Below are 12,995 nucleotides of genomic sequence, written 5' to 3'. Positions count from 1 at the left end.
AGAAAGACTTACTAAAATCATCTCTTTCATTTCGTTTACTTCCCCTCCTAAAACCAACTCCCTAGGCTTTATTTGGGAGTTTGGAGGGGAAAGGAAAGGAGGGGATCCAGGGGGGAGGGGAAGGAAAGGAAAAAAATTGAAGGGTATTCCCTTCCTTTATTTGGGAGTTAAAAAATGGTAAAAGAGAAAAAATAGAGGGTTAATGAAATATTTTTACCATTTTACCTTTTTTTTAAAATTAATATAATTATTATATTTTATAAATTAAATTAAATTTAAAATTTCTAACAAAATTATTTATGTACTTTTCACAATACTAAAAAAGATCATATTTTCGATGAAATTTCTATGTTGCAAACGATGAAAATTTTCTCACAATATTATTTTTTTTCAAAATACTTTTCGTCGAAGAGCGACGAAATTTTTTCTCCGATAAAAGTTTTTCACAAAAATAAATTTTTTATCAAAATTTTCGACGAAATTTAGTTTTTGTCAATAGGTTTGACAAAAATGATTTCCTCCATCAAATGTTTTAAACGAAAAAAGAATTCCGTCAAAAATTTTGACGGAATGTTTTCCGAACAAAATTTCGGTGGAAATGTGTTCTTACAAAAATTTCGGCGGAAATTGTTTTGTCAAAAAATTTGAAGGAAATGTTTCATTCGAAAATTTCGATGAAATTTAGATTCTGTAAAGGATTTTGACAAAAAAAAATTTCTGTCAAATTTTTTATCGAAATATTTTTCGTCAAAATTTTTACGAAAATAGTTTCTGTCAAAATTTTTTGACATAAATGTGTTCTATTGAAATTTTTGATGGAAATGTGTTTTAACAAAAAACTTTACGGAAATATTTTCCGTCGAAAATTTTCTATGGAATTGAGTTTCGTTAAAAATTTCAAAAGGAATTTTTTTTGTCAAAAAGTTTAACGAAAATATTTCTGTCGAAAACTTTCGACAAAATTTAAATTCTGTAAAAAAATTTGATGAAATATTTTCCGTCAAAATTTTTCGGTGGAAATGTGTTTCGTTGAAAATTTTGATGGAAATATTTTTCGTCAAAAATTTCGATGAATATGTTTTTTTGTTAAATATTTTGAGGAAAATGTTTTGAAGAAATGTAGATTCCGTAAATAATTTTGACAAAACAAATTTTCCTTCAAATTTTTTTTACAGAAATGTTTTTAGTCACAATTTTGAAGGAAATATTTTTCGTCGAATATTTTTGTGAAAAATTTTGTTGAAAATATTTTTCGTAAATTTTTTTGACATAATTATTTTTTGTCGAAACTTTTCGATGGAAATGTGTTTCGTCAAAATTTTGGATAAAAATATTTTCGTTGAAAGTTTTGACGGAGTTTAGATTCTATCAATAATTTTGACTGGATTTTTTTTTTCGTAAAAAAATTATGTCACTTATTTTGGCAAAATCTGGTTCCGTCTCTAATTTCGATGAAATTTTTTTGACATATATGATTTTCATCAAAAATTTCATCACTATTTTTGATGAAATATTTTTCGTTGATAAATTCTGTCGTTATTTGAGATTTTTTTAATAATGTCACATTGAAAAATGGTTCACATTTATGTAGTTTTTACATTTTAATGCTAAGGGTAGATAAGTAATTTTTAATATTTTTCCCTTCAAACTCTCCAATTGGGGGGAATTTTAATTTTAAGAAAAAAAAGTTTTGGAGGGTTTAGTAAAAATCCTCAATTTCTTCCCCTCATTTTTTTAAACTCATAAACAAGGGAAGGACTTTCTAAAACCCTCCATTTATTTTCGTTCCCCTCCTAAAATCAACTCCCAAACAAAGCCTGAATCGCTTCCTTAACTCCGAAGTCATGTTGAAAGGTGGTTTCAGGTGCGATGATACCATCGCGCCGTCCGATGCACGATTGAGGACATCGCGCCTTATTCTGGGCCTTGTTCTTTGAATTTTAACCTTTGATGGGCCTACCGTATTTTATCGAGATCACAAATCATAGGCAATATGATGAAAAATGCGTTTAAAGATACATTTATTTGTTATTAAAATTGAAAAATGGCACAAACACCCGAATTTGAGAAATCAAACAACATTTTGGGTTAAGGAAATAATTCCTCTAAGGCCCACTACAATGTAATAACCTGTAGCTGTTTCGGCCCGCGGAGTCAGATTGGGTCGCTTCAATTATCCACCCACCACCACCATTAAATCTCGAAAGGGAAAGACACGTGTCCCTAGATCCATGCATCCCAAAAGGGCGAGATTGTCCCTAGATCCATGCATCTTTCACCCGACTAATGCTCCAGTGATCCCATAGTGATTGTAAATTTTGGACAAATTTGACGGTTAGGATTAAAAATGGTTATTTCATCAAGTTTTTAGTTGAATATGTTAATGATTTTTTTATGAACAAAATGTAGAACTTGATCGAAACTCCAAGAAATGGAAGAAGAAAAAAGTCGATCAATTTAAATTGAATAAGAAATTAAAATAAAACAATTTGAACTAAATAAAACTTCAAAAACTCCACACACACAAAATTATCTAAGTAAATAATATGAGTCAATTTCTATGATGAGTAGTGTATAATTCAACTTAAGCCCGAGCAATGACATGGTTTAAATGCTAATACTATTGTCGGGTTAATTAACTATTGGGCCCAATTTTAGTACGAGGGATTGAGGGTTCATATATACAAGTTGGTTTGATACACATTATCTTGGGTTAGATTTTGACCCGAAACGGATCTACCCTAATCTATTACAAGACTTGATTATGGTTATGAATGTGGTGTAAGTACATCAAGAAAGCATCTTCACTCTATCCCTACTCCTCTTGAAGGAACACAATTCTTTGCGGTAGAAATATTAGAGAAAGAATGTATTTGTTTAAGGGAAACTGGGTTCACACTTTTGGGGGAAATTTTTGAGAATTCGTATGTGAGGAATGAAATTTTACATTAATTAATTCTCCAAAAAAAAATCTACATTGGTTAGAAATGAATTAAGTGAGAACTATATAGATGAAAAGATTTATAAACTTACTGTCTTAAGATTCTGGATTAAGATATGATATAAAGTCCATTGATGGAGATCTTCCCATGACATTAGAGCAAATGGTTTGACCAATCTAACCTGTTTTGATTGTATAGAGTAATTGAAGATTATGATTAATGTTTGGGTTTGAGGGATCCAAACTCATGTTGTAAAGTGATGTCAAGTCTATCGTATTTTATAATCTGATTTATCACTTAATACATTGACAATTATCTTCGCTACCATGTGCTTCCCTATCAGCAAAACTAAATTCTAAACCTATGAATATGCTTCTTGCTTAAACTAAAATGTGATGGTGTATTTGAAGGTGGGGGATTTTGTTGTAGCTTTCTGCCTTGGTATCTTCTCCCCGGAATTGGCCTTGTTTTTTGTCGGCCAGTTTGGTTGAGAGCTGAATTCATGTATTTTTTTTCTTGTTTGGTTTTATTCCAGCCCAATAAACTTTTTTGATTTTGGGTAGGGCACTTCTGCAATTTAGTCCGCGACATCTTTGTATTGACTTGGTTAATGGAATAATGTATTCACGTTTTATATCACCGTGGCTCTTCATAGGATTTTTTTATTTTATTTTTATAATGTGGGTTAAATTCATTGATATTTGTGTGTTTATAAATTCCTGCGTTGGACTGGAAGGAGATCTTCTAAAGTACAATGTGTAATTTGTAAGATACTGTGCACACACTCACATCTTAACTTTACGCCTATTGTTAATACGTAATGATTGATACATTAACTTTGAGCCAATACGATATATCTCTCATAAATATATCTGAGCACATGCATATACGATAAATACTAAGTGCCTGTTTGGATCCTCTTTTTTTAAGCTATAAGCTACTTATAAGTATAAGCTAGGCTAAACAGGTTTTGGAAAAAGCTCTTATAACGAAAAGCTCTTTTTTTATAATGAAGAAAAAAGCTCTAAACTAAAAGCTCCTTGGAGGAGCTTTTTTTTTAAGCTCTTATCTATTTTTCTTGAATTGTGTGTTTTTTTTTAAAATAAAGAGTGATAAAGATAAAGAGAGAGATATTTTTTTTGAAATACGTACTTTTAAGTAATTTTTAAGCTAAAACTTTTATGTAATTTTCAAACAGCTTTTAGCTTCTTTTTTTAAGTTTTTTTTTTTAGCTTTAGCTTATAAGTAGCTTCTAGCTTAAAAATAAGAGGATCCAAACAGACTCTAACAATCTACGCGTACGGAAAAAGTGATGAAAACCAAAATATAGGTTTTAAAAATGGCAAAGTCCATCTGGTTCATTTGTTTAGCATAGAAACTCCTCTTTTGGGCCAAGTAATATTTTCTTTGGTAAATAAAAATTGGCCCAGACCTGGCTAGGATTGACTAAAACATTTGGTTTGCCTGCATTGGGCTGTTAAAGATATATAGCAACACAATAATATTAACTCAATACAAATTTGTGAACCGTGTATACACCGGCAATTATATATAAAATATTTTTTGATAATTAATAATAAAAAATTGATTAAATAAACTGTTATCACAAAGAAAATCCGATCACATGTTTAAAGAAAATTAGAAACAACTATAAGGAGGGATGGTGGAGGTTTAATCCGGCGCCACGCAAACCTTATCCCTTTGAAACAATTCTTGTAGGGGTATAGAATGCTACATCCAACAAAAGAGGAATTGTTTTAAAAATATAATAAAAATAAAAGATAGTATGAAAGAAGACAGTGGGTATGAACAAGCCTCTATTTGCTCTCCAAACTTTTTAGATGTGGCCATTTCCTTCATTTTCTATACAAATAACTTGATTGTCTGATGGACAAAAAGAAACCCTGAATGATGCTTTCAAATTTATAAATGAAGGTAAAAAACACTTCAATTCTTTTCAAGTTCAAATAAAATAATTGTTGATTCTTTCCCATTAAGCAAGACAATTAAGTAGCTCTCACAACCTTTTTTTTTAGTTTTTTTTAACCCTTTTAATTATCTAGGATGATGTATGCGAATCACTGACATCATTAGACTTCACTTTTAACTTATCCTGCTTAATTTTTTAATTAACATCTACTACGTTCATGACCATAGCTAGGTGAACAACGATTTAGCATAAAGAACTTTAAAAACACCAGCCTTGAGATTTTAACCTTAACCGCTCTACAATTTTAAAAATGAAGTTCATTCATCTCATCTCAAACATTATTTTAATGTAATTAAACTTTAAATATTCCAGTTTCTCTCCTGTATTATTAACAACAGTTTGTTTTATCAAATCTTCAATATGACAAACAGCGTGTTGATAGGCTCTTTCACCCATTAGGGGTTTTAATTTCTTTAATTTATCAATTTGATATTGCGTTAAAGGTATTTATGAACGGGGGTCATTTAGTGACGCGAGGGGGACCCAGCGTCACTGAGTGCCGCTATCATCTCCTCCCGTCACTCTCACTTTTTTTATTTTTTTTTTACTTTTTTCTATTGAGTGCCGCCCCCCTCCCCTGGGGCACTCACAGAATTGTGCCAAGTGGCACAATCTGGTTACTCCTATTACCGTCAAACTTCGGAAGGCCATAACTTTTGACTCGGGTATCCAAATCAGATGATTTTTTTTTTTGATTTCACATAACTTTTCGAGATCTACGTAATGACATCTCATTTGACATATTTTATTTTCCATTAATATAGTTCAAATGTGCAACACTAATTACACTTTTTTTACAGATTTGAATTATGTTTGTGAGAGATAAAATATGTCAAATGAGATGTCATTGCGTAGATCTCGGAAAGTTATGTGAAATAAAAAAAAATCATCTGATTTGGATACCCGAGTCAAAAGTTATGGTTTTCTGAAGTTTTACAGTAATAGGAGTAACCAGATTGTGCCACTTGGCACAATTCTGTGAGTGCCACAGGGGAGGGGGGCGGCACTCAATAGAAAAAAGTAAAAAAAAATAAAAAAAAAGTGAGAGTGACGCGAGGGGATGGTAGCGGCACTCAGTGACGCTGGGTCCCCCTCGCGTCACTAAATGACCCTAATTCGTAAATACCTTCAACCAAATACCAAATTCATAAATTAACATCACAAAAAAACCCCATCGGTCAAAGAGCCCGTGTTGATAATCAAGCAACGACTTAGTAAAGAAGAGGGGGGATATTTTGACTACCAAAAGTGTCCACTACCACCTTACTACCTATCAAATCACCATTGGATCAAAGAGAGAGAATATTAAAAAGTTTTTGAAGAGAGAGAAAATGTTAATCCAATGGTGATTAGATAGGTAGTAAGGTGGTAGTGGAAATTTTTGGTAGTCAAAATATCCTCCCTCTTTCTTTTATTCTATTTTGCCTGATTTTCAATCTTTTCTTGTTTGTATATATACCAATGTACTTGGCTGATGCAATTAATGAGAAATGAATCCTTTCAGTATATATACTTGCCGAATTTGTAATTTTTATATTCTGTATAGAAACTAATGCTCAACGAATTTTTTTTTTCAATCTTTCCATTTCTTTATTGAGGGGAGATATTTTGACTACCAAAAGTGTCCACTACCACCTTACTACCTATCAAATCACCATTGGATTAATATTTTCTCTCTCTTCAAAAACTTTTTAACATTCTCTCTCTTTTATCCAATGGTGACCTGGCACTAGGTGTGCTGGAGACTGTGATGCACGGACACGGGACACGACACGACACACTGACACGTTAATTCTAAAAAATGTCATATTTGGACACATTGGGACACGTTTTGATATTAAATAATATTTTTAATATATATAATATAATTTATATTTAATACATATAGCAACTCATAATAACTCATATACTAATCAAATATTCAAATTTCATAACGTAAATATTAAAAAAAATAATAGAACATCCCAAGAGTGTAGAGTGTAGAAAAATTTCATAATGTAATTTTTTTCAAGGAAGATAAAATAAAAAATTAAAGTATAAGAGTCCTAGAGTAGTACATAAAATGAGAAAAATAAATACAATCAAAACGCAGTCATCCACCTCATCCACGTCATCGATCCAAACACAGTCTCATCTCAGATATAGACCGTACAAAGAAACCAATCAACCGTCCTAAACGCCTCTTAGAAACCTATTACACGGATCGACGAAGTGACCTTAACTCCCTTCAATACCTATAAATCTTATCCGTACAAAATAAACACAAAACTTGTGTCTTTAACATATACCCAAAAGCCAGAGGGAGGTATCCATGGCTGTACATAAGAAGCATGTGCATGGGTCTCCATTTTTCTTCAAGCTCTACACGGCGACCAACGACCGGAGAAGTAGACGACGACCGACGACGAAGAAAAGAAGACCCGGACCAGCAACTTGTGCGAGAGAGGATCAGACGACGATGGGGTTCAGACATTTTGTTTTTTATTAAATATTTTTTTATTTTTATAATTGTATTTTTATTTTTATTTTTTTTTAAAAATGCCAAAACGTGTCCATATACGTTGACCGCGTGTCGGATTCGGTCAAACTCGCGTGTCCCTCAAGTCAACGTGTCCCTAAAAGTCAACCGCGTGTCGGACGCGTGTCCTAACGTGTCCATGTCCGACACGTGTCCGTGTTTCCTAGGCTGGAGATGAATGTGGGACCTTCAAGTCAGTGATCAAAGAGAAAAGCCAAAACAGTTCACAGGTGACATTTGCCATGGAACGATATTCAGCCTCAACAGAGGATCGCGCAACAGTGGGTTATTTCTTGGATTTTCAGGAAATCAGAGAGTTGCCAAGGAACACACAAAAACCAAAAACAGACCTACGGCTGTCTGAGCATGAAGCTCAATCTGAATCACAAAATCATGCAGTTGAAGAGAGGATTATAAGAAGAAAAAAACCCTGACCGATGGTAGACTTTAGATACCCAAGAATGCATTGAGCTGCTTGAAGATAAGGTTGTCTAGGGGCTGACATGAATTGACTTAGATGATTTACAACAAAGTAAATGTCTGGTCTTATGATAGTCGGATAAATCAAACGCCCAATTAATCTGCGGTGTGCAATGAGATCTTCTAAAGGAGTACCATCAGTGGCAGATAAATGGAGGTTCAGCTCCATACGAGTGGAACGTGACTTGCAGCCAGTGAGACCAAAATCCTGAAGAAGGGAAAGAGTATACTTTCTTTGACATAAAATAATCGTTGTAGATGATTTGCCAACCTCAAGACCCAAAAATTATTTTAGAGAGCCCAAATTTTTTAACTTAAAGGTGTTGTCCAACTTGGCTGTGAGTTACTGCACATGATCAAAATTGTTAGAAGCAACAATTATTTCATCAACATAGACCAATATAGCCATAAATGAATCAGATGTAATATTCCGTTAAACCAATTATTCGTTATTGGAGCAGATAGCAACAACCATCTCATCCGGGAAAAGCCATCTTTTTATCAACAATGTCTTTGTCATTTGATCCAATAGCGTTCCGTTAGATAGGAACAGATTTGATAAATATTGATAACTCTCGGATAGAGTATTAGAAAGGAAAAATCCATTAGATAATGAACTATTGGTTCTTACAAATACTATTTATATAGTAATCTATTAATACTAATAGATTAGAAATAGAGAGAAACCAAGAGAAATCAGAATAGAGGAAAATTTGGAGAACCATTGTCGTGAACCATGCTTAAAACCATAAATGTATTTCATTAAGCAGCAAACAGCATTGGGGGGGCAGAGGCTCCCCTTATGGAGAGTATCCGGGAGGGAGACGTATGTAAACCTTTTCAGTCAAGTCCCCATGAAGAAATGTGTTATTGATATCTAATTGAACTAGATGCCAATCATGGATGGCAGCAAGAGAAAGCAAGATATAAACAATAATTATCTTGGCTACTGGAGAGAAAGTCTTTTTGAAATCATTGCCCTCCTGCTGTGTATAACCTTGAGCAACTAAGCGAGCTTTGTACCTTTCAAGGAAGCCATCAGAATGAAGCTTAACACGGAACACCCATTTACAACCAATAGAGTGTTTGCTGGTAGGTAAAGAAACAATGTTCCAGTTGTTGTTCTGTTCCAGAGCACCGAGCTCAGCAGCCATGGCAGTACACCATTCAGGAAATTGTGAAGCTTCAGCAAAAGAAGGAGGTTCATAATGTGTAGAAATGACATTAATAAAGGCTTTGTGAGATGTGGAAAGGTAACATAAGAAATATAGGAGGAAATGGGGTGCTGAGTATAGGAAAGGCAAATATAGTCTTTCAGGTGAGGAGGTGGTTTTCTAACACAGTTGGAGGAGGGTTGAGGAGCAGCAGTGGTGAGTGAGGAAGAAGGAATTGAAGTGAGAGGAGAGGTAGAAGGATCCAAATTGGCAAAGGGAAAAACTGTTTCATGGAAGATGACAGCACGGGAGATAAAAATATGATTAGATTCTAAGTCTGAAGCTTGTAGGCTTTGTAGCCAGGGGCTAGCCAAAGAAGACACAAGAAACGACATGAGGAGAAATTTTGGGATGATGCTTAAGAAGGGTGGAGGTAAAGAAGAGTCACCACTGAAGCTCACGACGGACTACGACGAAGAAGCATCGGTTGGGGTGAAGGCTAACGGCATGGAGGAAGAGGTAGGTGGATTGTGCGGGAGAAGGTTTAGGAGTTGAGTATACTGATTAGGTGTGAAGGGTGATGGGTTGGGCTCATTGGGTAGGTGAGTAACAGAGGAAAGGGCCGCATGAGATTGGGCTTGGGTGAAGTTGAAATTGGACTTGGATGATTTGGGTTTATACCCAAGAGGAAAGTCATAGAGTTTGAAGCAGCGTTCCTTGGTGTGGCTCTATGTTTGGTAGTGGGTGCAAAAGGGGCGTGAACAGCGAGGAGCGGTGGCCATGGAAGCGAAGGACAGTGACGCTGAAGCAGAAACAGTCAGAACAACAATGGAACCCAACAATGGCATGTCAGGTGCAACAGGAAACGAAGTAGATATTTGACACTGGTGTTCCTCTTGGAGAATGAGGGAAAACACGCTTGACAAAGCTGGAAAAAAGGTCATCAATAGTATCAAGGCACAGATAGAGGCAAAAGAATCATTGAGACCCTTGAGAAATTGCATGGTCTGATCTTGCTGCACCGAACCAAGGACAGTTTGTAAGCACCACAAGTGCAGGCAGCTGGTGGGGAATAGTCATTCAACTCATCCCAGAGGATCTTGAATTTGGTATAGTAAGAGTTGACATCCATGGAACCCTATTGCAATGAAGAAATCTGAAGCTTTAACTGAAAAATTCGAGGACCATTAGCTTGTAAAAAATGATTGCGTAAGTTATTCCAAATGTCATAAGCATTAGAGAAATACATGAGGCTATCGGCGATGTCCTTAGAGACAGAGTTGAGTATCCATGAAGTGACCATGGAATTGCAACAAATCCAAGAAGGAAAAATGATAGCAGTGGAATTGGGACGAAGAATAGAGGAATCAACGAAACAAAGCTTATTTTTAGCAGTAAGGGCAATGGTCATGGCTCAATTCCAGGAGTTGAAATTGGCTTCGGTAAGGGTATGAGCAACAAGGACAAGGCTAGGATGATCTCCGGTGTGGAGGAAGTATGGACTTGAAGAATCATCCATGGGAGAGTGAGTAACAGAGGATGAAGAGGAATTATTATTTGAGCCTCGAGCCATAGAGGAAAAGGTTAAAAATCATTTGATACCATATTACTAATTAGGCAAGTATCTGTACTGAAAGGATTCATTTCTCATTAATTGCATCAGCCAAGTAGAGTGGTATATATACAAAGATAAAAAGATTGAGAATCAGGCAAAACAAAATAAAGAAAAGCCGGCAAAATAGAATGTCGTTATAACAAATTAGGTGACCTAGCACTAGGTGTGATAAGCTATTAAAAATAGAAAATTACATAAAGAATAAAATAAAATAAATAGTATGTGAATGTGTATGTATATATTTTAACAATAAATTTGTTCGTGTTCCTGAAATAGTTTCAAGCCTTCTTAATAAAAAAGAATGTCACTGCTGTAGTGCCACTAGAAAGGCAACTGGTAATACGAGATGGTGTCCCCTTGCTCCCAACGGATTGGATCAATACTGACAATTAATCATCGATGGCATGGACACACATATCTACTTAGAATATTGTAGCTTATGTTAGGTATGACTCATATTTTGTATTTAAATGATGACTCTTGTTGGCAGAACGCTGAGAAAGCTAACAGGGCTTGGTAGGTAGTGTTACGAGCTTGAGTTTCATTTTATTCTTTTATCTTATTTAGTAGTTTGGATTTGTGTCCATAAATAACTAATATTGCTTAGAGTTTTTAAATCTATTTATATTCCCTTATTAAACAAAATGCTTTATAACAAGTGCGATGAGCAGAATATAATAAAATATTATAGGATGCAAACTACATTAATTAAGTGAATGGGGGTAAATCAAAGACTCTTTTTCTTTGTTCCCCTATGTCTTTTATGTTCTCTCTCTGTGTGTGATTTTTCGGTCCTCACAGCTTAACCAAATTATGGCGATTCCTTTCCTTTCTCTTGAAATCTCTTCTACCTTGGAGATATCTCAAATCGGCAATTCAGGTAATCAAATAGGCCAAAGGCCTAAAGAGAAAAAAAAGGACTATGCACTAACTAATTTGGGTAGTACGTACAAACTCTCATTAATTACGTCCTGATCGTGTGTGTGTGTGTGTGTGTTATCTACAGTTAATTTATCGTCTTTATAACTAAGTTATCAACAGTTTAATTCTCCTAGGTGGATTGATCAATGTATTATCGAGATTTCAAGTCCAAAATTTGTCTTCATGAAGAACGAATTTGATATATAATATTTTAAAAAAAATAATTCATGTGCATATAATCTTATCAAAGAAATCTGAAGTAGTAATAAAGTTACCCCTTTATTTTAAAGGGTTTGCAACTAGCTTGAGAAGATGGATGGAGAAATGTTATTGTAGAAAGTGACTCTAAATCAGCTATTGCTCTGCTCACTAGTGATGGTGATACAGTCCTCAAGAATCATCTGATTTCTCGATTACGGACATGAATTCAAAAGGATTGGAGAGTTCATCTGGTTCATACTTTCAGAGAAGGAAACTGTTGTGCGGATTGGCTGGCAAATTTTCCTTTTATGAATGTTAATTCTGATATTTTTGTGTTTTTAATTTCCCTCCCCTTGGAATTGGTCTGCTGTTTGATGCAGATTTATCTTCTATTTATAGAACTCGTCGTATTTCAGTTATTTAATTTGTGCTGTGGTGTGTTTTACCCAGCTTACCAAACAAAGAAAAAAAAGTTATCCCTTTGTGATTAAGAGGTCATTACAAGATTTTTTTTTTTTTTTTTGGATAATAGAGGTCATTACAAGAATTACATCACCCGTACTCTTATTAGTAGGGACTTCATGGAGAGTTGTTCTTTATTCATATGCATAACCTTTTAGAAATTAGAATAGGTGAATTATATATAAAATGATTGGTGGTTGTTTGTTATTTTCTCTTGACTTCATTGGAGCCAAACTGCATGGCAAAAAATTGATACAATTGGGGTTTAAATATTCTTTAGAATATACATTGTTTATAGTTCAATGAACATCCCCTTATTGGACAAATCAAAGGCAATGGAAGCAAAGAGATTAGATATATATATTCATTATCCAAGTCAAACACAGTATATGTAGTTGGCACAGTTTAACAAAAAGATTTTTTTTTCATTTATTTAAATACAAGAGATCATCCTTGGAGTTTCTGAGCAAAATGTTTTGTCAACTCCTTTGCAATAAGATATATACTCTCGTATATACCTAGTAAGATATAGAGATTCTTTGTCTCTTGCAAAGAGCCAAGATTCCCTTATTATTTTTAATGCAAACTATGATTTATACTGCAAGTGCGACTGCAAGCAAATCCCTTAGCAGTAATAAGGAATATATGTTCCACTGCCTGTTATTTGCTACGAGGAGGCAAAATTTGACCCACACACCGTCACCATTCATGA

The 12,995-nt window shown here is 34.4% G+C and overlaps 1 protein-coding gene across 1 annotated transcript; it reads right to left on the bottom strand.

Annotated features, from left to right (window-relative positions):
- Window positions 1-8,730: 8,730 nt before the first annotated feature.
- LOC133300940 (uncharacterized mitochondrial protein AtMg00820-like) lies at window positions 8,731-9,084 on the bottom strand. The gene has a single exon (XM_061500525.1). It carries the CDS (start codon window positions 9,082-9,084, stop codon window positions 8,731-8,733), a length of 354 nt encoding a protein of 117 aa, XP_061356509.1.
- Window positions 9,085-12,995: the final 3,911 nt, after the last annotated feature.

The sequence above is a fragment of the Gastrolobium bilobum genome, unplaced genomic scaffold, assembly GCF_033153095.1.
Source record: "Gastrolobium bilobum isolate Gb01-03AN ecotype WA unplaced genomic scaffold, APGP_CSIRO_Gbil_v1 utg4266, whole genome shotgun sequence".
In the NCBI taxonomy this organism is placed as follows: Eukaryota; Viridiplantae; Streptophyta; class Magnoliopsida; order Fabales; family Fabaceae; genus Gastrolobium; species Gastrolobium bilobum.
This window is presented reverse-complemented; position numbering and strand designations above follow the sequence as displayed.

Coding starts and splice junctions, on each gene's coding strand:
- LOC133300940 (XM_061500525.1), bottom strand. CDS start 9,084: ATGGCTGCTGAGCTCGGTGCTCTGGAACAGAACAACAACTGGAACATT.